The sequence below is a fragment of the Periplaneta americana genome, chromosome 6, assembly GCF_040183065.1.
Source record: "Periplaneta americana isolate PAMFEO1 chromosome 6, P.americana_PAMFEO1_priV1, whole genome shotgun sequence".
NCBI classification, from domain to species: Eukaryota; Metazoa; Arthropoda; class Insecta; order Blattodea; family Blattidae; genus Periplaneta; species Periplaneta americana.
Window position 1 is genome coordinate 183,681,741 of NC_091122.1, and position 24,490 is coordinate 183,706,230.

Sequence of the window (24,490 nt, forward strand, 5' to 3'; positions counted from 1 at the left end):
CTCCTGATTGGCCCGCAGCGGGAAGTCCTATTTTTGCATATATACCGGCTAGACATGGTCCCATATCAGTTCATTCCCTGAAGAAGACAGAGCTAGCCGTCGAAAGCTTGGAAGCTAATCTCCAACTCACCTGGCTGAGAACCCGAGAAGAGTTATTCTACATCAAACGCCGGGAAAGCCTCAAGTCATACAAATGCTATTGAGTTTAGAAATTGAACTTGTGCAATGGGGTCTCCAAGACAAACAATCATCAAATGTAACGCCCAAGAATTTAGTAGTTTCCCATTTACATAAGTATTGATCTTGAATAGAAATATTAATGTCCTTCAAATTTTTCGTTTGAGAATTGTGAAAGTGAATATATCCGGTCTTATTAACATTTGAGTGAAGCAGATTGCTATCAAACCGTGTTTTGAGATCTTTTAACAGGTCACAACAGGTTGTCTCTAAATCCAGTTCCTCTCCATCTTTTAGAATAACAGAAGTAGTTTTATATCATTCAACTTGTTTATCATACATATTTGTAGATCTTGATACGACAAATATAATATTTTAAAACGGACTTTTTAAAACTATTCTATACAGTGATGGGCACAGTGCACATTACTAGTTCAATGATATAAAACTGATAGTCATTGACACCTAGTCCTTCATGTTTAGTCTATTATTTATTTAGGATTTTGGGAACTTTAATATAAACAAAAAATAATTACTGATTGTCATTTCAATGTTATATGGACACATTACCATCACATCTATGGCAACACAATGCTAATAAAATCTTTTTTTTTTTTAATATGAGCAACACAGAACAGTTTTTTCAAGTTTTCTGAAATTTACTATTTTTAGACTATAGTCCTTGTAGAAAGGAGAGATTCAAATAGTAATAAATGTTTTGAGAGATTCACTGAATATAATAAATTATCATTTGTACAATCATATAAATGAATAATAAAAAATGACCCGGTTTAGAGATAGCTGCTCTTTTAATTTACAGCCAACTGAATTAAATATATAAATTATAAATAATATAAATTAATATTCAGAGAAAGAAAAAATCTTTAATTAAGAGATGAAATTGTTTTTTTTTTATTCACTGATCATTAGGCTGAACCATTTGAAAAAGAGCAGCTACCCAACATTTTGGGATCTCTTTTTAAAGAAATTTTTAGTCTATTGGTTTTGTAATTTTCTTGATATAATTATAAATTAGAACGTAATCTTACCTTATTAGAAGTGGAATTCCACACGGCTGTTTTTCTTACAGAACTTGTCAATCACTAGTTTGCTGAAGTCAATAATTTCAGCGACCATTGTGTTTTCTGTTGTCAACACTCCAGGCAGATTGATGTCCTCCGTCCATGAGGTTCCTTGAATTTAATAATGTATTTTAAGGTCGAGAAACACCTCTCAGTTTATGATTTGGTCGTTGACAATGAACTAGTCCATAAGTGTTTTTTCTTCAGCAGTGTTGCCAAGTTGAAGCAGTTGAAATTACATGGAAGATACGAGTGGTAATATTCATGATTTTGTGGCTTTGGTGTCCTCTATGTTTTATGAACTTACATATTACAGATATATTCGATTTAGGATCATCATTAATAATTAACAATCATTAATACAATTTGGTATAATAAATTTGGGTGGAGTAGCATCATCTGTACTTAATCCATTAATTTTATTACACAGATTAATAAAAATTTATCTGACCAAAAATATGGATTACCCAACAAATTTAATTTATACAGATTTTTAAGTATTAACTATTGAAGAAATTTATAATATAGTTTACTAACTTACTACCACAGAAATCAAACAAAACATAAATCTAATCGACATGAATATCGTACTCGAAGACAAAAGTCTACTTTCCCATTAATTGAGCCTAAATGTCATACAAGTGCAGCTCTTAAACATGGTGCTAGTTTCGGCCCAAGACTTTATAATAAAATTACAAACCATTTTCCAAATTTGAAGTATTTTAAAACTGAAGCTTCTAAAAAAAGAAATTTATAAAATTATTCATGATATATAATATTAACAAATGTAGTTTTTACCTTTTATTTCTCTGGACTATATTCATTTTTTTATTGAATATCACTGGCTTCTGTCTGATTGTCAATTTATATTAAATGTGTATTTCTCTCTCTCTTTCTTTTTTTTTTTTTTGCTCTTGTGTTGTATTTATTGGTTTGAATTAAGTTACTTACTGTATTTAGTAAACTGTCCTTGTAAATTTTATGTTATATCATTCACTAAGACCACACCGTACACGAGCCTGGCTCTTACAGTAGTGGCTAGAAACATTTTTGTTTTATAAATTTAATTTGTACTCACTAGCTAGCTAGTCAAACAAATAAAAATATTAAACAAATAACATTTTTCTCTCTTTAAGATGTACAGAACATTCAATATTTTACTGTCTGGACTAAAGAAATTTGGACAAAATATACACAAATAACTTCCTTAAAGAATGAAGCCATAATTTTATACTACCACTCCAAAATATTCGTCATGACGGACTCATTCGAGTTGAGTCAGTTCACTAGCGTGGTGGCAGGACAGTGTTGCACTCGTTGTCAAGGCAATGTGACGTCATAAGTCGAAAAATGTTTGGACGACAAGTCAGTGGGTCTAAGTGTTACAGCGTTACTGTCTAATCGATGTATGCTGAACATGTGGAAATGTAACGTGGCTACTGAAATGATGAAATTGGAGCTGCAAATAGAAAGTGTTTGCTTATTTTACAGAGAGGCAATGCCGCCGCCACTGATCTGAGGTATGGCCAATGAATCAATGCAATGAAAGCTGTTATCATCGACAGAAATGGATTACTGGAGAAGATTCGCAGGCATATCACGAAAATAAAAGGAACGAAGTTTTAAGAGAGATTATAGGAGTGAAACTAACATAAGAAATATATAAGTTCCGTTTTCTTGGCCTGAGATAATGCTCCTGCATTCCACTGAAGGATCTTAAGTTGTTCAGAGTAATCCTTAAAAGGACAATTGGTTGGCTTTCTCATTTCTTTTGCCTTATTATAGACCATTTTGCCACAAAGCGTTGTCCAGGGTGGACCACGTGGAGGTAGGTCTATGTCGCAGCCATTTTGTCCATAAATAAAACTGACCACCCCTACACATAACGAATCAATAATTGTCAAAAAATACTTGCAACTTTAAAAGAACGTGGCAAAACAGTTGTGTTACAATGGATCCCAGGACATTGTAATCTACATGGGAATGAACAGGCTGACACATTAGCTAAGAAGGGTGCCAATCTCAAAATAAACCCACGGAAACCTTTGTCATTTAGCTCAGTAAAACAATATATCAAGCAACTACAAAAAAATAATCACCAACAAGAACTGGAGATTAACATTTCGCAACAACGTAGGAAATTGCTGAAGGATATACCTCCTGAACCCAGAAGACTGGCAGTTGCAAGCTTTCGTCTTAACACTGAACATGACATCCTGGGTAAACACCTCAATCGTCTTGGCATCCTGCCATCAGCATCCTGCATTTTGTGCCATCAACAGGAAGACATGGACAGACAACATCTTTCAAAATGCCCTGCTCTGAAATCCTCCAAGGAAGTCGACCGCTACTGGGAAGCTAGAGCCCGAATGTTTTTAATTACTTAATCCGTAGTTTTGTTCACCACTTTCTTGTTTTTCCCTCAGTCAATGATAGTAAATATCATGTACTAGCCACTAGACAAATAAATAAATGTCTCATCTACCATGTCTGACATTGCCCGAAGGGGTAATGAATTGGACACCCATTAAGAGGGGAAGCAGTGTAAACTGGCATTATAAAGGGAAATAATATTAGGACAGAGGAATTGTGGGATAGAATATCATGGAAATTTGCAACTGGAAGGCGAAGAAAGCAGCTTGTATCTTTCTTCTGGATCTTATTTCACCTATGATAAGAGTTTCACAAGTCTTTCTGAAGCTGCTTGTACGCGATCAAATTTTAGTCAAATTCAACTCTTTCACAATACTTCTCAAGACTTGCCAATTCCTTACCGGTACAAGTTGTATTGCCAAACTCTTACAATACTTTAAAAGTCTTTGATTGTCTTGAAAATAAATAGGAACAATGTTCTAACTGATCAAAAATTTGACAATTCTTTGGAGAAATGGGAAAATATGGCGCCAAGAACCGCAAAAAGAACATGGCATCCTAGCTGAGACAAGTTGTTATCGAGTTAAGCCTAATTCAATTATTGCATGAATTAAACCTATGACTACGCCACGAGTTCTGTGGAATACCACAAGAAAAAGAGGAAAAATGATACATTCTGAGAAAGATATCTCGAGTTAAATGCCAATACATGTATTTTTTTTAATGAAGAAGATTCTAACATACATCCTAGGAAAGTACTAATCGTAAATATTTTGCTTTAAAATTCTCCTAAGAAGTTACACAATATTATACAGGATGTCTCATAAGTATATTAACAACATTTTCTTAAATGTTCTTTAACTAAAAAAATACACACAAGCAAAAGGTCTTAATGTTTCAACTCAAATAGTTCTTGAGATATCAAATAAACATGATTTGTGACCAGGCAGTATGTTAGCGTACATAGTAACGAAATTTGTTTACTACCTGGCATCGAACTGTAGACTTCTAACTTACAGCAGAATCAGGGAACAGCTCTCCATACACTGCTTAATCACTCTGAGTTAGATTGAACTTGCATAATTTTAATTATTAAAAAGACGAAATCATTTGAGCGAAGAGAAACAAAACATCCGGAATATCTTTCCCACAAATATAACACACACCCTTTCTCTTCCTTAGGTCTTTCCGAGATTGTCTAACTTTCATTATTCAGATTGGGCTTTAATAAATTCACAGAATGATAACGTGAAATATATTTAAAACAGAGCGGTGGGGTTTACACTGGCATATTTCTCTACTCAGTAGCTAGTAATTCGTCAGTCTATACTTGAGACACCCTGTATTATAATATTTGGTAGGCAAGAAGGACTACATAGACTACAATGAAGTTGAAGCACATGTTTCAAAGTCTTGTCAAATCTTTAACAATATGAAAACGTCTTTGACAATTCATGTTCAATACTGATCAATCTTTGACAAGTTTTCTTGTAAAGTATTCAATTAGAACAAAAATTTGACCGCGTACAAAAAACTTCGTTATTCTATTAGCATAGTTCGTGTGAATAGATATAAATTCAGTAGACATAATGTTACAAAAGTTTTTCATCCATATTATTTATCAGTTACAATAAAACACAAAATCAATACAGATTGAAGAGCACTTTTTAGTTCACTTTCAAGAAGAGCGAAAGTTGTAATGCAGCTTTCAAAATTCACATTTGACATAACTATTGCACTTTCGTGTGACACACTTAAGGAATGACACCACATTCCCTTATGAGATCGTTCTACTTGCTGTCTATGTACATCATAATTTAATGTTCACCACAGCTTCTTGTATTCCTCACCAACTCCCTGACATGTAGCAGCTCCTCTAAGATTCACTTCACACTCGGGCTGTGTCGTTCACGAAGCTCTGAACTTTTGGACGTAATTGTGGTGCAAACTGAACAATATTGCATTTACACAAATGTCTGTACAAAAGAATACATGACAGATGTAACAGACTGCATCTGCGGTGACAAATATTAGCTGTTGTGAAAGAAGTTTGCTCTATATCGCTTCATTAAAATCATGTCAAAAATTGTCCTTAGTGTTTTGTACCTAAGAGAAAATTCTAAGTTTGGATTCTACCAACATAACAAAATAAACTATTTATTTTCACGCTATATTAATCTAATTAATAATAAAATGTGTACACTGGCGTTCAAAGATATCTGATCTGCAATTGTACGGAGTTACGCAACAACAGACCAACCGACAATTTGAAAAAATTGAGATATTTGCACAGATCTGTTGTTGGCTGCATTATTTAACTTGGAGAAAATCAAGAATGGGAGATCTGAATTTTGCTGCTATTTATAAGCAATTTTTTTTTTGCATAAAATTTATTTATTTACTCTGCCTTGCAATATTACATCAAGTGTCGGTCTGTTATTAAAAATCGGTTAGCCTTTTCCTATTATTATTTATGCTATTTTTTTTGTAATAGTATGATTGTTACAATACTTCTCGCTTACAATTTTTAATAAAAACCACATTTATTTCAATGATCAGTATCTCGAAAACAATGTTGGCGGTTGGTCTCTTATTGCTAACTCCGTCCAATTCTCTGATCGTGTAAGGGAACTTTATAACCGTGGGACAAGTCAGAAACAAAGATATAACAAATTCAGGAACTTTGAAATAATTCCGCTAGTTCTCAATAGGTAACACTATTATTGAGACGAGTAAAAAAATATTGGGGAAAATTATTATGTTGATTAAATATAAAATAATGATTCTCATAACAGTATCAGCTGCTTCCTGCTGAACCTAGTGATTTTTACAATCATTAGAAGGGGATGAAATTTCGAATTCTATAATGCACGTATATTTATAGGCGTTATTATAGCATAGTTTTTATTTGTAGTCCTAGGTTTATTGCATCTATTTAATTATAGTTAGAATTAGATTTAAGTTTACTTTATATTTTATTTTTTTATTCCTGCAATTATTGTAAATTTTATTATTATTTATTGTAATGTTATTATTGTATATTATATATCACTGCCACCGAGTGTATACCCAATTATAGTGTTCAATACATACATACAAACACACACAATTGACGACACTGACTGTCATCTTCGCCATCTATTCATAGAAGTAATAACTAAAGAAGCCACACTTACACGAACAAATTATTCATCGACACTATCGATTAACAGTGGCCAGGTATCTCAGAACGCCAGTGCTTGGAAGTATATCAGAGTGCGCAACTATCGAGCACGTATGGTTTCCCAAAATGGAGATTGGTGCTCAAATCTCAGTAAATTCTAGGTGGAATTTTTATTTTACAAACAACAGTATTCAGCGGATATCTATGTGAACTGACTTTGTTTTTAATAGTATTAAAATAATGAAAAAGTATAAATATGAACAAAATATTTTTATTAAATAATGTATAAAATTAACAATTATTATTTCTGTCCGAAAACAAATGCCGTACTTTTTTTTTCTGCTGAAAGATAGCCTATATTTTGTAGAGAGCGAGAGATAGACCAAGAAATGAAACTGATATGAAATAAGACATAGAATTTTATAATGACAATACATCGACTGTTACGGCGCTTCTTTAAATAATTTCATCTCCATTCATATAAATTAATAATTAATAAAAATGTTCACTCGAAGATGCTATATGTATACATCAATTACAAAATATAATGACGTGGTATATCAGTAATTTCATTAACAATAATAACAGCCAAGTTACAAGTTCTTTGATTACTATTTTCTTTCAGTGTACCAACTACGGTGCTTCTTTGTAAAATAATAATAATTTCTTATCCAAGTATGATCGCCATCTGTATAGCGTTCTGCTGCAACAGAACATTACCAGTGGGATTTAACTCTTTGTCAAACGAAAGGAGTTCCAGGCGTGGGTATGAAAAGCTCCCTCCCACCTTCAATCTAAGATAAAGAAGGGAATAGACATTTCACGAGGAGATAAATTTTCAATCCCTTGAATCTGGACCTTTTCACTCTAAATCACAGAAGTTAACAATAAAGTCACAGTCGAGTACTGGTACACTGAAGTTCAAAAGATATCTGATCTACGATTTTATGATCGTGTAAGCGAACTTTCTAACCACGGGATAGTCAGAATAAAATATATATAAAAAAAACTGACAAACTCTGAAAGTGTTCCGCTAGTTCTCAATAGGTGGCACCATTATTGGGAGTCAGAAAAAAGACGACGCAGATTAAGCATAAATTCTCATAACTGATAATATCAGCGGTTTCCAACTAAACCCATTGTTGTTTTACAATCAGTAGATTGGTATGAAAAATTGAATTCTATAATGCAGATATATTTATGTACGATTGGCAACATTATTATCTTCGCAGCTGTTCATAGAAGTAATAACTGAAGAAGGCACACTTACACCAACAAATTATTGGTCACTGTCGATTAGTAGTTAATATCTTTGAACGTCAGTGTACAAAGTTAATTTCTCTTATTAGCTGGTTTTTTCTGTCTTAAAATTGAAGGTTAGCGATGACGAGAGACTTGTCTTCTTTAGAATTACATAATAAACAGTTTAATAACAGTGGTTAGTTAGAAAATTGCTTCAAACAGTCGTAAATCAGAAAAAAAATTAACGTTTTTATTTTTACAAATACTAAAGATAATTAAAATTAACTTAACCAAAATATAAGGCAATTATTTAAGAATCATTTAATGCATACAGTAAGCAATACAGTTTTTTTTTCAGGGGCTGAATTCTGATTAACATATTTAGGCGCACTTTTATCAAATAATGTTTAATGCATGACTGTAATTTTTTATACATCTAAAATTTGATCAAACGGACATAGATTAGTTGAAAGGAAAAAAAATAATTATAATATCTCGTTCAGGAATCGTAAACTTTTTGTAATAAAATTAATTTAAAATAAAGAAACTAAATTGTATTGATTTATAATTTTAGCTATGAATTGTAGAATTTACCCTTAAGAATTTATAATAAAAGAGTCATTAAGGGGGAGACGAGTAAAATTTTGATAATTTTCAGTAAAAGAATCGCATTTTCGTTTTCTTGTGAAAAATGAATCGGCAATCTCTTATTCATTTGTTGAGCAAGTTTCAATACTCTACCGCGCTCGAAAGCATAAAAATTACGCAATATATAAATGGCTGCACCCTTGAACTTCAATTCCTTGCAAATTTTACAAGCTGTTTTCTCACACTTTTTTCAGCACATTTCATCAGATTCGAAGTATAAAGGCTCTTACAATTTTGAAGATAGGAACATGAAATTTTTAGTGCACATTCTATAAACTGTAGTTAATAAAATAGAGCACATGTTTTATAATATTAAATGAATAATTTAAAAAAAAAAAAAAAAAAATGAAATATTTATAGTAGCAATTGAAAATTTATATTTTTAGGTGTACAGTGGTTATAAAAATGTTTTCCCCCTTTTGTACTAAAGATAAAGGAAAAGTAAAGCGTAATAATTTTCTAAATATGCTACTGGTCTTGCAAGAAAAGAAAAAATTCAGATTTTTACTGAAAAATTGAGCGAGATATTTTATTTTGCAGTAAGCAAAATTTTTAAAATAATTATATTAATAACTTAGAAACTAATTGACTCTCACAAATCAAACGTCACCACATCATTGACTCTCACAAATCAAACGTCACCATATCATTATGTATCACACCGTGATTATGTCTACAAAAAATCAAGAACATAGCTTAAAAAATGCAGAAAATAGAAATTTCATCCATCACCTCCCTTAACGTACCTAAAATAGTTTCTGAGAAAAGTGTACCTAATATGTGCAAGAAACTCATAATACACTCCCTGAAAAAAAAAAATGTTTTCATAAATAAACTTGTGACAATTATTGCTTACTGCATGCATTAAAATATTCTTAAATTGCTTTGTGTTGTGGCAAAGTTGTATGTAATTAGGATTAGTAATACTGAAAATACAAATATTATTATTTACAAGCTCTCGAAGCAACCAGAGTTCTTAAATGAAATGGAACTATTTAAATATTTTATTAAGAATGCATTTTTCATAGATTGTCTGGAACTAGATTGATTCGACGCATTTGTTACATTCTTGTGGTAAAAATGTTTTCACGTTCAGGAAAGAGCATGAGAAAATCTTAAGTGTTCGTTATCATCGTGTACAACTCTTCTATTTTCGAGGCATGGTGTAAGTTTATTTCGAAAAATTATTACACAAGTACCCACCTCAAAATGTTCTGTAGAACATCCCTTATTTCCTGTGTAATTTTTGGACGCTTTTATTGAATCATCCTGTATAATATGATTAAATCATTACAGTGCGTCTCCTTCACTTTATCTACGATAACACTGACTCCCTAACACCAAAACTCGTTTCTATACGCGGAATAATTTTTAGTATGTTATGTCTGGGGAAATACTTTATAGATCCTAACGGTCTCTTTTCGAATCTGCTTCCATAAGGAAGTCAGAGTTGAGACTCATTGTTCTCAGAAACCATAAAATATTAATTAAATATATTTAACCTTAAACTTCATTCTTAACACAATACTCTTAAGCACCGACTTGTTTTAAAATATCAAAGACTTTTGGTCATTGTTTATCAAGTAAAAAATTACCGCTGTCACATGTCAGTACCCAACAAAGCTCTGAGGCGGCCATCTTGATATGTTCAACAATCACCATCTTCTTGAAACATTAAGCCCAATCATCTGTGAGCGTGTATATCTTAAAAACTACAAATATTGCACTTGGACATATATTTCGGAAGCAGTAGAAATATACGTTTTGTGTTAGTAACTTTGTACACAAATTTCATATGTTAAACATCTATGATTGTCTTACTAATAATTAAAATAAAAAGGCATTTACAATAAGTTTGCTCGTACTTTTAAGTGCAATAATAATAAATGCACGTCCATCTTAACAACCTGACATAATTTACAGAATGGAAAATTCAATTTTACATTTGATTTCATTTTATTGTGTTATAAGAGCCACTAAAAGGGGATTATGAACTTGTTCATAATTATTGTCAATTTGAAACAATTTGCAGAAGATATACAGTAAAATACCAGTATAACGAAATCCTTGGATAACTTCGTTATAATTAAATTTCTTTATATCGAAATGTGGGAAAAGGGGAGGGGACAGAAAATAATTTCGTAATACTGAATATTTCGTTATATTGGTGTTCGTTGTAACGAAATGTTACTATATATATCTCTCTGCGATTTTTCAAGGTTATACAAAAGACTGGATCATAATATAACAGGGTCGGTTTCTGAATTGGTAAATGTAACATTACAATCTTGTAGTTTATAATGGTTCAAAGTCATTTTTGTCTGAATTCAATTTCTTACATTAATAAATTTAAGCTCCTTAATGACAATCTTATCTTACATATCGGGTGATCCAAAAGGTATTTGTGAAATGCTAAGTGATGAAAAATAACATTACATGGAATAAAAATGTAATTAAACAAATCCGTTACTTGGAATAGTTTCCTAAATAATCACAGTTGAAATATTCTAACATACGACGTCAATTTTATTATCGTGTATAGCAGCCTTTCTTTACCTGTTCAAACGTCATGTACTGACATGCGTCACAACAGCTGTTCGAGAAAACTACCAATGCGTCGCTATGGATGGAGGACACTTTGAACAGCTCTTGTAAAAAAAAAAAAGGTAAGGCTATATAGTATGATAATGTTCATATAATAATACTGCCGTACGAACGTGTATCTTATAAGTAACAACAATAAAATATTTAAATATATTTGAACGTTGTTTTGATGTTGTTACAATAAAATTCTAATTAAGTAATAATAACTCCATGTTATAAAAATCGCATCATAATATCACTGTTTCAAATTACACTTCAAAATAACGTATTTCTGAAACGTTGTATTAAAAGAAAGTTTTTTATATGTTGTGTTCCAAATGGCTGTATTTTTTACCACTTAGCATTTCATAAAAACTTTCTGAATCACCCTGTATAATTAATATGTATTTAATGTATTTTTCTTAAGTAGCAGTACTGTCACATACAGAAGAAACATGCGTGTGATATTTAATTTCTGTTTTATTCTAAAAGTATATTATTCAAGAATAAATCCTGCAGATGATTTTAGGGCGTAACTGAAGAAAAACGTGATTCTGTTACATATATTACATCGCGTGTTCCAAAGGCATATCATTTTAAAAAATGCACTTAAATGCGGAATCAATTCATTAACCGCCCTCATTTTTTTAATCTGCAACTTATTACTAAAATTTGTACAGGGCGTGCACAAAGTCCCGCACCATAGGCAAAATGATAAAATACCTGTGTTATTCATATTTTGTCGCAGTGAAAGATGATTTCGTAGGAGGAACGTGGGGAAATCATGACGTTGTGTGGGTGTGAAGGTTACTGACACCAAGACGTTAGCAACGAGTTTAATCGACGTCATTTCGAACGACAACCAGTATCCCACAGCACTGAAAGAGAGCGCCAATCAAAAGGAGTTAATACGGTAATTCAGCCAGGAACTGAATGTTTCCCGGTTCATTGTCCACGAAATCTTGGAGAAGGAAAAATTGCACTCATTAAAGTTGTAATTCACCCACTCTTTGGGCTGGCGTAGAATTTGTCAATCACCGTTTCCAGAACCTCTTCTTCAGGGCGTGGCCATTCCGACCGGGGAAAATCTGCAACAGAACACGCTCACTTCAATTTTTGAAGTAATCTTTGCACAGTGGAATACTGGTTGCCGTTCGGGATGCCGTCGATTAAACTCGATGTTGGGTGTGAGTAACCTTTTTGCCCACACAACAGGCTGATTTCGACATGTTTCTTCTGAGAAAGCGTTATTCACTGCAACAAATCATGACAAACAAGATATTTCAACATTTGGCGTTTGGTGCAGGCCTTTTCAGTCACTTCGTGTATTAGATTTAAATGTATTTTACAACTTTCAGTTAATAATGGAAACATGTGTAGAACATGCCAAGCTCAATACAGCCCAGAGGGTAAGTCTGTAACTTTCCCCGCCAGCAAATGACCCGAATTCCGGGAACTCACAGGCGACAGCGAAGACCTGTTACAGTATTCTGAAGCCGGAGTCAACATCTGGGGTTTCATGAGCATGTGTCCAGGGGAGTCTCTGATGATGTGATGTCCCGAGTACAATCCCGCGTTGGTATGTCCTCTCTTGATGACAAACGATTTACTGCTGGTGATTCCAGTTTTGTTATGGGTATTCGTCGGGGAATGGTGGTTCATTTGGGGAATAGACTCGAAAGAACTGCCCTTACTAGGCGTCGACGGTAAGAAGAGAGGGTGACTGGATCCATCCGGAGGGTATCTTCTGTTGTTCGTCACTGGAGGGGTTTCGTCATCAGGACGTCTCGGAAAGCGGGTGCTTTGATAATCTTTGTAAGACTGCAGAGATGACGGCTGCGACGAGTGGTGATGGTGGTGGGCCGAAGACGCTGATCTGGGCACGATGACTACGGGCGGGGGGGTGCTGTAGGCCAGAGCTGCGTCCGCCAGACTCCTCCTGGACCTCGACTCCAGGTAACTCTTCCCCCATTCCAAGCTCCAGTCCTCGGTGGAGCCTCTTCCGCTGCTCCGTCCGCGGTCAGAAGGGGTCATGACGATGTCCACAAGCGAGTCCAAACCTTCGTCGATACGATCCAGACTCTTGGACTTCAGCTTCTTCGCAGCGAGCGGTGGATTCACTAACTCTTCCTTACGCATACCGGAATAATTCGTTTCAGACGACGATTTGTGTTGTTTCTGTTTTGGAATTATTTCAGGTGAATTTGTGAAGTCTGTCACATAAAATAAACCGTCAAAACTCCCACACCTTTGCCTTGAAATCGGTCTTCTATTGTCCGTATCTTCATCCTTCGATTTTGACTTTCTACCATCTGTGACGTCATCTCTCGACTTCACTCTTTTGTTGTCTGTGATGTCATCCTTTGACTTTATTCTTCGAATCTGTTTATCTTCTTCTCTTGGCATTAGCCTTCTACTCTCCACGACTTCGTCTTTTGAAACGACTCGCCTGTTATCCAAGAGATCTTCTTTCGAGGCCGATCTCCGATCTTTGAGCTCATCCTTCGTTTTCAGAGAGGTCTTCTGTTGAGATTCCTGCCTTCGATTGCTTTTGCTTTTGTGATTGTTTTCTTGAAGGTTGATATGATGGAAAGATTCACTTCGTTTGATAACAACAGTTGTTGATGTTTTGTTGTTGCCCCTGAATTTTGGGTTCTGCGCCTTATTACAATTGTTCTTCTTATTATTGTCCTTGTCGCTGTGGTTACTCAGCCTGCTGCTACATTGTTTACTGCTCGCCACCTTGTATTTAAAACTGTCGTTCCCACACGACTGCTGGAAAAGCTCCACCAACTGATTAGTGCCGCTGGTCCTCTGACTCTCCTTCTGGAGGCAGGTGCTTCCTGTTGTGGTGGAAGTCGTGCTCCTCTCTCTAGCTGCACTAAGTAAAGAATCGGAATCTTCTTCACTGGTGTGACTCGGAGTCTCGTCGTCAAAGAAAGGACTCTGCCCATTTCTGTCGTCAACATAATTGTTCCTTCCTGGATTCAGGAGCAGATGAACCAAGCTTCGAGCCCTTCTGGGTGGCTGCGGCAGCAGACGTGTCGGTACGATCTCCACCTCTGCTTCAGACGACGGGTGGTGGATCTCTATGGACGTCACCTGTCTGCTCTGCTTCCCAGAGGTGTGTTTCTTGGAGTCAGCCTGGTGGTGATGGTGGTGGTGATACGGCGACACTTTACGGTGTTGCTTGTTCCTCTCAGACTCCGAATCTGTCTTTCTAGACTTTTTCTTCCCTTCATCTCGCTTTTCTTCCATCTCCTTCTGCTTCTTTCTCGCCGCTTCAGCCGCTTTTTCAGCCGCTTCAGCTGCATACGCCTCCGTCTCAGCATCGTTTATGATGTTCCGCAGCTCTTCTATAACTTCGTCTATTGTCGTTTCGTCCTCGTCGTCATCGTCGTCGCCCTTCGTCACATCTTCGTCGTCAATTTGATCCACGCTCGTTTCCTTCATGACAATGTCGTTGCTCATGTTTTTCCTCAGTCCGCTCCTCTCGACGAGGATGGTGTCGTTCTGCACCGCGAACAGCTCGTACACCATCGGCTCCCTCTCCACGTCCCCGGAGTCCTCGTCTTGAGACAGGGACTGGTCCTGGTCAGAAGAACTGATGCCTTCGTCCTCGGCGGGAGTGGAGCCTGATCCCTGCTTGGAGGAGTCAGTGCCCGTGTTCTTGTTTCCTACGTGCTGACGTTTGCCCGACTTCACATGGTTGATCTGCGTGGAGCGCAGCGTTGCCACTTCCTCTTCCAGTTCACAGCATCTCTCCTTCAGACACTGCTCCAGAGACAACAGGATGCCTTTTTCTTCCTGGAGAATCTGAAATGTAAACAGAAATAATCAGTTTAATGATAAAGAAAAATAAGTATTATTATTTATTTATTTATTTACTTATTTATTTATTTATTTATTTATTTATTTCACCTGCTAGATATAAGGCCATGAGCCTTCTCTTCCCCTCTACCAGGGGATTACAACTACAATATTAAGAATACAATAACAATTATAATTACAATTAATATTAAATTTACAAATACAACAAAAATAAAAGTACTAAAAGATTAACTGATTAATAAAAGCTACACAGTTTATTGTAAAACTTAAGAAGAGAGAAACATTTTTTTTATTAATTAAGTAAAAATTAAACCTACTCTACGCAGTAAGAAAATGCTTAATAAGCTTGCTTTTGAACGCTACTAAATTCCGACAGTCTCTGATGTCACTGGGTAGGGTATTCCACAAGCGCGAGAGCGAGATTGTGTATGATGATGAATACGATGATGTCTTATGTGTTGGTATGGCTAGTATGCGGCTATTTTGCGTGCGTGTGAAGAGATTATGATATGATGACAGGTAACTGAAACGGGAGGCAAGGTAGGTAGGTGTAGAAGTGTGAAGGACTTGGAAAAGAAGAACAAGAGAATGAAAATTTCTACGTTCGTTAAGCCAGTTTAGAGTTCGGAAGGATGGGGTAATGTGGTCAGCGCGACGGACATCGCAGACGAAGCGAACACAAGAATTATGAACACGTTGTAATCTTTGCGACTGGTTGACATTGAGGTCAGTCAGTAGAGAATCACAATAATCGAAGTGGGGCATTACTAGTGTTTCCACTAGTATTTTCTTGAGTAATAGCGGAAGGAATTTTCGAATGCTGTTTAAGGAATGTAGTATGGAAAGCACTTTTTGGTGATATGAGTTACTTGGTTATTCCAGTTTAAATGCGTATCAAAGTAAACTCCAAGGTTTTTAACACAGGAAGCAAAAGGGATTATTGTGTCGTTTAACTTGACTGGAAGAGCAGGAGTAATGTTGCATAATAGACGTTGGTGTCCCACTAGGATTGCTTGTGATTTTCTTGCATTGAGAGTCAAACCAAACTTTCTGGCCCATGCAGATATAGATTCAAGGTCCTCGTTAAGATTTTGTATTGCGTCATTGAGTGAGTCAGGGGTTGTATGGATATAGATTTGTAAATCGTTTGCGTAAAGGTGATGACTTTCTTGTGTTAAATTCTATCGTACCTGGTTTACATGTTTCGACCTATTATGGGTCATCCTCAGAACTGGTCGTTGTTGGTCTTGGCGCCTCTTGTTCTGTTTCCTGTGAGGGTGTGTTTGTGTGGTGTAATGTGGAGTCAAAGACTTTGTGACTTTTTGGTTGGATGTGTAATATTTCCATGTCTGTGTTGGTGTCTCTGTAGGTGTAGTTACCACATATGCAGAACATCACAAATGCTAACCACACATACAGAGACATCAACACAGACATGGAAATACTACAGATCCAACCAAAAAGCCAGAAACTAAACACACTAGAACAATACGTAATATGCAGACACACAAAAACACATCTAAATGAAATTCTCAACACACGACTCAACTTCAGAACACACACACTCTTTGACTCTACACTATACCACACGAACGCAACCTCACAGGACACAGAACAAGAGGCGCCAAGACCAACAACGACCAGTTCTGAGGATAACCCATAAATAGGTCGAAACATGTAAGCAAGATACGTTAGAATTTAACACAAGAAAGTCTTATCATACATATTCCGAAGTGATTCAGTGTTAAAAGTTGTGTAATCAAGATGTAAATACATTATTTGCAAAATTTTTCTACAGAAACCGGTAATATTCTATAATATTTAACTCCTTTCTAAAATAATTTAATTGTATTGTTTGTTGTAATTAAACATTGCAATGCATGTTCTCCACTTATTGTCACAGTTATATTGTTGATTTGTATCATTGTTGTTCATTTTACTGTTGTATTAATTTATTGTATCGCTGTACTGCACTTTTATTGGTCAATAAGTGTTGTCCAGCACATAAATAAATAAATAAATAAATAAATAAATTAATTAATTAATAAGTAAATAAATATATAAATTATGACCATTATTATTATTATTATTATTATTATTATTATTATTATTAATACTATCGCGTGATCGCGTAATGTGAACGAACTTCAATTGTTCCGTTGATCTGTGACCCAAAAGATGGCTGTTTGTGGCAATGCCTATTCTATTTCAACTATCCATTAATTTAATTCCTTTAGAAGACAGTGATTGTGATTGCCAACAATAGAGCAAGATCGTCAAATCTCGATTTATCTCAGAAGTATTCTCTATGAGAAAGACTTACAGACGAAGTTATCTTCTATAGCATTGGAAATTGTAATTAAAATCATTGGATTATAACGTTTATATATATATATATATATATATATATATATATATATATATATATATGTTACGAAAAGCCTATTGCTCGACGTGTAACTTTCCTTCTAAATGTTATATTTATCGCCGACGCACTCCGCTATCTGATGCTTTAATGAATATACTCCATCTGAATCTAGGTTTATTTAACACACTGTTACCAATTTCCTTCTTGGAATTCCCTTCCCATAAAATCGAACGGACATGGAGATGCCTCAGCAAGATTGCTGGCTTTTATTAATATATATAATCTGTGGTCTTCATATATAAGCTCATGTCATTCCAGAAGACTGGCCGCACAGGGAAGTAATGATAAACGGCCACTTTCATTCTCATCCCCACCAGTCAACGATTTATCACCGTTCGGGAAATGACTAGTGAGCAGTGGCGTAACGTGTGCACGAAACAATGCAGAATCACAGGAAACTTGTGTTGAACAAAATAAATTACAATGCAGAAAAGAAGGCTGATAACCAGGGAACGGATTTATATGGACTAAAAATATATGAAATATGTAAATATATATGTAGTTATTTTTACCAAAATATGGAATTAAATATGGATTTTTACCAAAATATGGAATTAAATATGGACTTAAAATTATAAAAAAATGACTATGTACGTTAAATATTGGTACATTTTAATCAAACTAAACAAAAAATATAATGGACGTACCTTATCTTCCAATGTAGTTTCAACAAAACACAATTTTTATTGTCTGTTACCATAACAATAGGTTACAAACATTTCTTTCAAGTGCTGAAAAGTGAATCTTCTTCTATTGTCTCTGAGGATAGATTTATACTGACTAAAAGAGCGTTCGACGTCACAAGAAGTAACTGGTACATAATTCAATTTCACAATGTCTGCTGGGGATAAGTCCAAGTTAATCTTCACTGTTGATTCACCACTCATCACAGCAACAACCTTTTGTAGTTCTTCATATCCAGGGTTTTTTGAAAGTACAGTGTCCACCTTAGCTCTTACTGCATCTGCAACTTTACCTCTACCACGATTCAGTTGTTCCACAGTACTATTTATAATTTCAAAACTTTCAGATAGTGAAAGGTGCCTATTTTGGAGACTTTTGAGCGTTTTTATGATGCATGAAAATGTATGCTGAATGTGAGCTAAGTCATTCTTCACACTTATGTCACAGGTACTGTTTTCGCAGTATCAATTGAGACTGCATCTTCAGAGTCCAATGCAAGGAGAACATTGTTAATAGAGTCTATATGTTCGGCATAATATTCAACTGCTTCTAGCCATGTACCCCATCTAGTTAAAATTGGCTTTGGTGGCAATGGAATTTCAGGGTACATTTCTTTCAACACGTTAACTCTACTGGGAGCTTTGAGAAATACTTTTTTCACTGATGAAATCAACAAATCTACTTTAGGGAAATTGTCTCTGACCACTTCAGCCACACGATGAAATGCATGCGCCACACAAGTAAAATGAGTCAATTTAGGATATACAACAGATAATGCTTGTCCAGCTTTGACCATATAAGGGGCAGCATCGCTAATAAAGAATAACACATTATCGTACATAATACCCTTTGGCCACAGGATACCCATAGCTTCGTTGAACAGTTTAACTATAGTTTTGTTATTGCACTTTTCTAGAACATCACAATGTAAAAGAATTCGTTCAGAATATTGTTCACTTAACAAACCGATAACTACATTACCAACAAGTCTACCTTCTTTGTCGGGAGTCTCATCAATGGAAACCCAAATTGAACTATCTTTAATTTCATCTCTTATCTTCTGTATTGTCTCATCGTAGATGGATGGAGCATACGTCTTCCTAAGTGTTGACTCATCCGGGATTGTATGTTGAGTATATTTTTCAAGGAATTCCCTGAAGACCTTATTCTTTAGTTTGTAGAGAGGAATATCAGCAGAGATGAGAGAACGGCACAGGTCGATGTTAAACTCAGATCTTACATTCGATGTTGTTGGTTGTGTTAAAAACAATTGTCTCTGCTTGGAATTTAGTTGTTTGTTGGCCTGATGTTTACTAGTTGTAATGTGTTGTTGCACCAGGAACTTTTGTGTAGATGATACTGCACACTGACACAAATTACAAAATAATATTTTATTGTCAGTTGATAAACCATCTTCTTTAAATTCTGAAATGTAACTTGTTAGTTTTGATTTTAAATTGACTGAATGACGTACTTTTGGCATATTTACCGTCTTTATAGTATGATTTACAAAACTGAACCTATGTGTACTCTGACTGACATTTAACTGTTGAGCTGCACAACTGAAGTCTGTTAAAAATTTTAAATTAAATTAATACAGTTTTGTAACTTACTTTCCCATTGTTGATAGGACTGCTAATTTTCAAATAACTCTGATGTTAAAGGGATTACTGAACATGTGTTTAAATCTCTATTGTTGAAATGTATTTTTAAAAGTTAATGGAATTTTGTTTTGTTTTATTGTTAAACCTAATATAATATGGACTGTTTTATATGAAATATGGAAAATATATGGAAATTAACGAAAATATGTACTAAACTCTAAAATATGGAAAATAAAAGTAGGATTTTTCAACCCTACACATTGTGAAACATAAAGATAATGCAAAATATAAATTATATTAGCTTTATAAGTAAATATGTATTTACATATAAATCCTTTCCCTGCTGATAACTATGCCTGAACTGCCCTACAGCTTCTGAGCCCGTGACCCCTTGAAGTATACAGGGTGTCTCTGAAATTCTCCAACAAACATTGCGAGGTGCTTATACATATATATATATATATATATATATATATATATATATATATATATATATATATATATATATATACTCGTACATATGTCCGCAATCGAAGCATTTCAGAGCTAGAGACCTTTTCTTATACAGAATCCTTCAGATTAGATGGTCGAAATGTGACTGTCGTACACAAAACGACATCTCAGATGTTCGAGAAATGGTTGCACATGCTTAAAATCACGCTGTTGTTAAGTTTATACATCATCCACTAGGGTAACATAAACTAAACATTTCAAATGTCTCCACAAGAAGTCAGAAGGATTAAGATCCGGTGAACAAGACGTCATAAATAGGCCCATAACTACCTATCCATTGTCCAGGAAAAACATTATCAAGATGGTGGCGAATATCTCGTTTCAAATGTGCCGGATTGCCTTAATTTTCCTTGTCAATGTACTGCGGGAACTCCTTTAAGATGTACCCTTCCACATAGAGCAGAAAATGTGACTTATGCATGACCGACAGAATGTTCCTCATTATAAGTATAAATATCAACTATTGTGGCGCTAGATAATAGAATACGAGCTTTCGTAAAAGTACACATCTTCGATAAAAAAAAAAGAACAGTTTTAGCACGTCTTCTGTCTGTCTACCTGTGTAAAAATTTCTCTTAAACTACTGGATGTATTCCTTTATATTCAATGCCTACGAGCCAATTTATTCAGGAATTATACATAGACAGTGTTACTAATAAATCGTGTATAGTTTTTATACGAGACTTATGCAAAGTTGAGACAGAAAACTTTACTAATAAACCATGCATAAGCAATGGATGTATAAACAGGCTGTAACTATACAATGGGAATTGCTTTGCAGTAGTTATATACACGAAACCCCTTGTTTAAGAGTTGAGAAAAAAATGGCCGCCTCTCTAACAGCTGTTCGTATCGACTGTCATATTATGATGATGGCTGCCTTGTAACCGCAGAAGAACAAACCAAAGATCATAGAATTATTAGAATAATATTGCTGTAGCTTGTACTCTTTGACCAAAATATAGTGTGGTAATCGATTAGAGCCAGTTGTACTATCGATACTTAACACGCCACACTAGAGCGCTCTACCGGATGCAATAGAGAACCTCAGATATTCTATTATCTTTCGTAACGAAGTAATGACGAAACTATGACGTAGTTCTGTAACAGTCATACTGTTATACACGACGTATGCAGTGATTATTAGTAAGGAATTTACACACGACTTATAAACGAGCTACTCATTGTATAAGTGTAAGAGAGTTAAACGTCTGTATGTAGAGTTTTTATTTGTAAGACCGAACAATTTTCACTAGAGATTTAATGCGTTTTTATTTGAAATTAACGACATAAAATAGTGGTTTATTTTATTCTGGCTGTGACGATTTTTTAATTTCGTTTCTCACACAAGATGAAGAGCTAATGAAGTGCCCATAGCATTTCTCCGATATTGGTTTTCTGCCTAAGGGTTTCCTCACGCAAACCCAGCATTCTCCAATCTTTCATATTATCCATCTTTCTTTTACTCTCGTCATATGATCCACATATCTTAATGTTTATCTTCTTCTGTCCCGAGCTTTTCTCCCGCTCACCATTCCTTTGTAGCGCATCCTTCAACACAGCCAGTGACCAAGCCAATTCCTTTTTCTCCTCCTGATCAGTTTCAGCATCATTTTTTCTTCATCCACTCTTTCCAACACAGTTTCATTTCTTATTCTGTTTATCCATTTCACACGTTCCATTCTTCTTTATATCCATATTTCAAATGCTTCCAGTCGTTTTTCTTCACTTCGTCGTAATGTCCATGTTTCTGCAATGGCACGCTCCACAGAAAGCACTTCACTAGTCTCTTCCTTAGTCATTTTTCAATTTCTCCGATATGAATTCGACAAAAAAAAATCCGAAAGTTCGCTGTAACATTATTAAATTTATTAACAAAGTACAGCGAAATAACTTCCCGGTCTTGGTCATAAATGTTGACTTAATTCGATTTCATGACTTGTTCTATCGATAAGTCGCGACGAGAGAGAAAGACTGGATTAGTACATTATGCAACGAGCCTATAATGGTAGTAATTAAGACGCGAGTATGTTTGTTTATTAAACGAGCGCAAGCGAGTTTCATAATTTTCATACGAGCGTCTTAATTACCATTATAGGCAAGTTTCATACGACTTTTTATGCTCGACCATATTTCTAACTTGAAATTATTCATAAATATTCATGTTATGGTTATGTAAGTGAGGAGTGAAACTGACCTGAATTGTGAGATGTGCGCAGACGCGAAAGTATTGATTTTTTCCGAAACAGGAATGTCACTGACCTTAATATAATCTAGAGAATAACACGAAGATTAGGCTTGATATAACGTGGAAATTGATTTAGAACTGAAAAACGAGATGACAAATTGAATTTTTTTAAATATTATTCACAATTAACGCTAATTATTATAGTAACAGAACATAACCTTCTGCGACAGTATTGGATTTCCAGCCTCCGTGACTTTTCGCTAATTGTCTTTCGATTGCATATATCCGAGAATAATCGATACTTGCGGTTTTATATGGTACAATGGTGATTTCTCATTCGCTGAATAACTGAATTATAATGAATAGGTGTACTTTAATGAGGTGCATTAAAGGGCTGCTACCAGGTGTATAATTACTAGTCTACATTTCGGCATGGTCGAGCATAATAGTACATTATGCAACGAGCCTATAATGAAGGTAATTAAGAAGTAAGTATGGATATTTATGAAACGAGCGCAAGCGAGTTTCATAATTTTCATACGAGCTTCTTAATTACCATTATAGGCGAGTTTCATACGACTTTTTATGCTCGACCATATTTCTAACTTGATATTATTAATTTTATTGTATCTGACCTGGAGCAATGTTCCGTATGTTGTGAGATGTGCGCAGACGCGAAAGTATTGATTTTTTCCGAGGAACAGATGTTCACATTGACCTTGCTAGGCCATAAGAACCTACAGAGATAACATTGAAATTAAATTAGACATTGAAAAACGAGATGACAAATTGAATTTATTTGAATATTATTTACAATTAACGCTAATTATTATAGTAACAGAACATAACCTTCTGCGACAGTATTGGATTTCCAGCCTCCGTGACTTTTCGCTAATTCTCTTTCGATTGCATATCCGAGAATAATCGATACTTGCGGTTTTATAACGGTAGAAAGCTGACCTGTCATTGGCTGAACAGTTGTAACCTGAGTCGTCATTGGCTGAAAGATCTGACCTTTAATGAGTAGGTGTACTTTAATGAGGTGCATTAAAGGTCTGCTACCAGGTGTATAATTACTACAGTTCGGCATGGTCGAGCATAAAGTATTAAAGGAAGCCTCGCGTTCACGCCACTGAGCGGCTAGATGGGGAAAACCAGATACGAGTCGAACATGAATCTTAGTTCTGTGTTTGGAGAATATGCATCATTCTGGACGTCTGAGCGTGTGAAATCGGGGAGAAATAATAAGATATTAATGGAAAAGGAGGTATATTTTCTTTTTATAGCACATGGTCTGTGTTTGTAGCCTGGGGCCAGGGGCTCTTAACCTTCGGAATCACGAGCGTTGTGAGCTTCGCGCACGAACGAAGATTTAAGCGAGAGCGCGTCACACCCAGGGACCAGATACGTCACCTACCAGGCGTTTTAATTACAGATCTGCTGGCCAAGAATAAGAGGCGTGCACAAATTCCACTACGTTTGTGAAGCTAATGCGAAAAACTTACATTCATACGTTTTGACAGGAAATGAAGTAACTAAAGTCTGGTTCACAATAAACCGGGAACGGAACCGAGAACGAGAACGGAAAAAATGTTAAAATAAATGTATTTAAATGTGAGCATTCACAATAGTTTATTGCGAATGCCCATATTTAAATACATTTATTTTAACAATATTTCAGTTCTCGTTCTCGTTGTCGTTTCCGTTCCCGGTTTATTGTGAACCAGCCTTAATTCTTGTGGCGATGCTTGAACGTCTTTGTTAAATATGCAACAGATCTACATAGCTAAGAGGACCGGCAAGCAAACAACACAGATGCAAAACACACGTCATCTCTCTTCACTTACGAGCTCTTCATTCAATTCTACAGTTCAGTCAAGGCAGAAAGCGACGTCGCCTCTGATGTGAACATCGAGCTGCCTTGTGCTGCGGAGTTCTTAAGTCGTGCACACTTGGTAGTCGAGGCGAAAACCC

At 35.2% G+C, this 24,490-nt stretch overlaps 1 protein-coding gene across 2 annotated transcripts in view; it reads right to left on the bottom strand.

Moving 5' to 3' along the window:
- Positions 1 to 9,648: 9,648 nt before the first annotated feature.
- LOC138702116 (titin homolog) overlaps positions 9,649 to 24,490 on the bottom strand; it is a 539,259-nt gene continuing 524,417 nt past the window's right edge. For both annotated transcript variants that reach the window (XM_069829704.1, XM_069829705.1), the window contains exon 7: positions 9,649 to 15,084. In XM_069829704.1, coding sequence (XP_069685805.1) covers positions 12,661 to 15,084 — 2,424 coding nt within the window. In that variant the 3' untranslated portion in view covers positions 9,649 to 12,660. The remainder of the gene's footprint in view (positions 15,085 to 24,490) is intronic.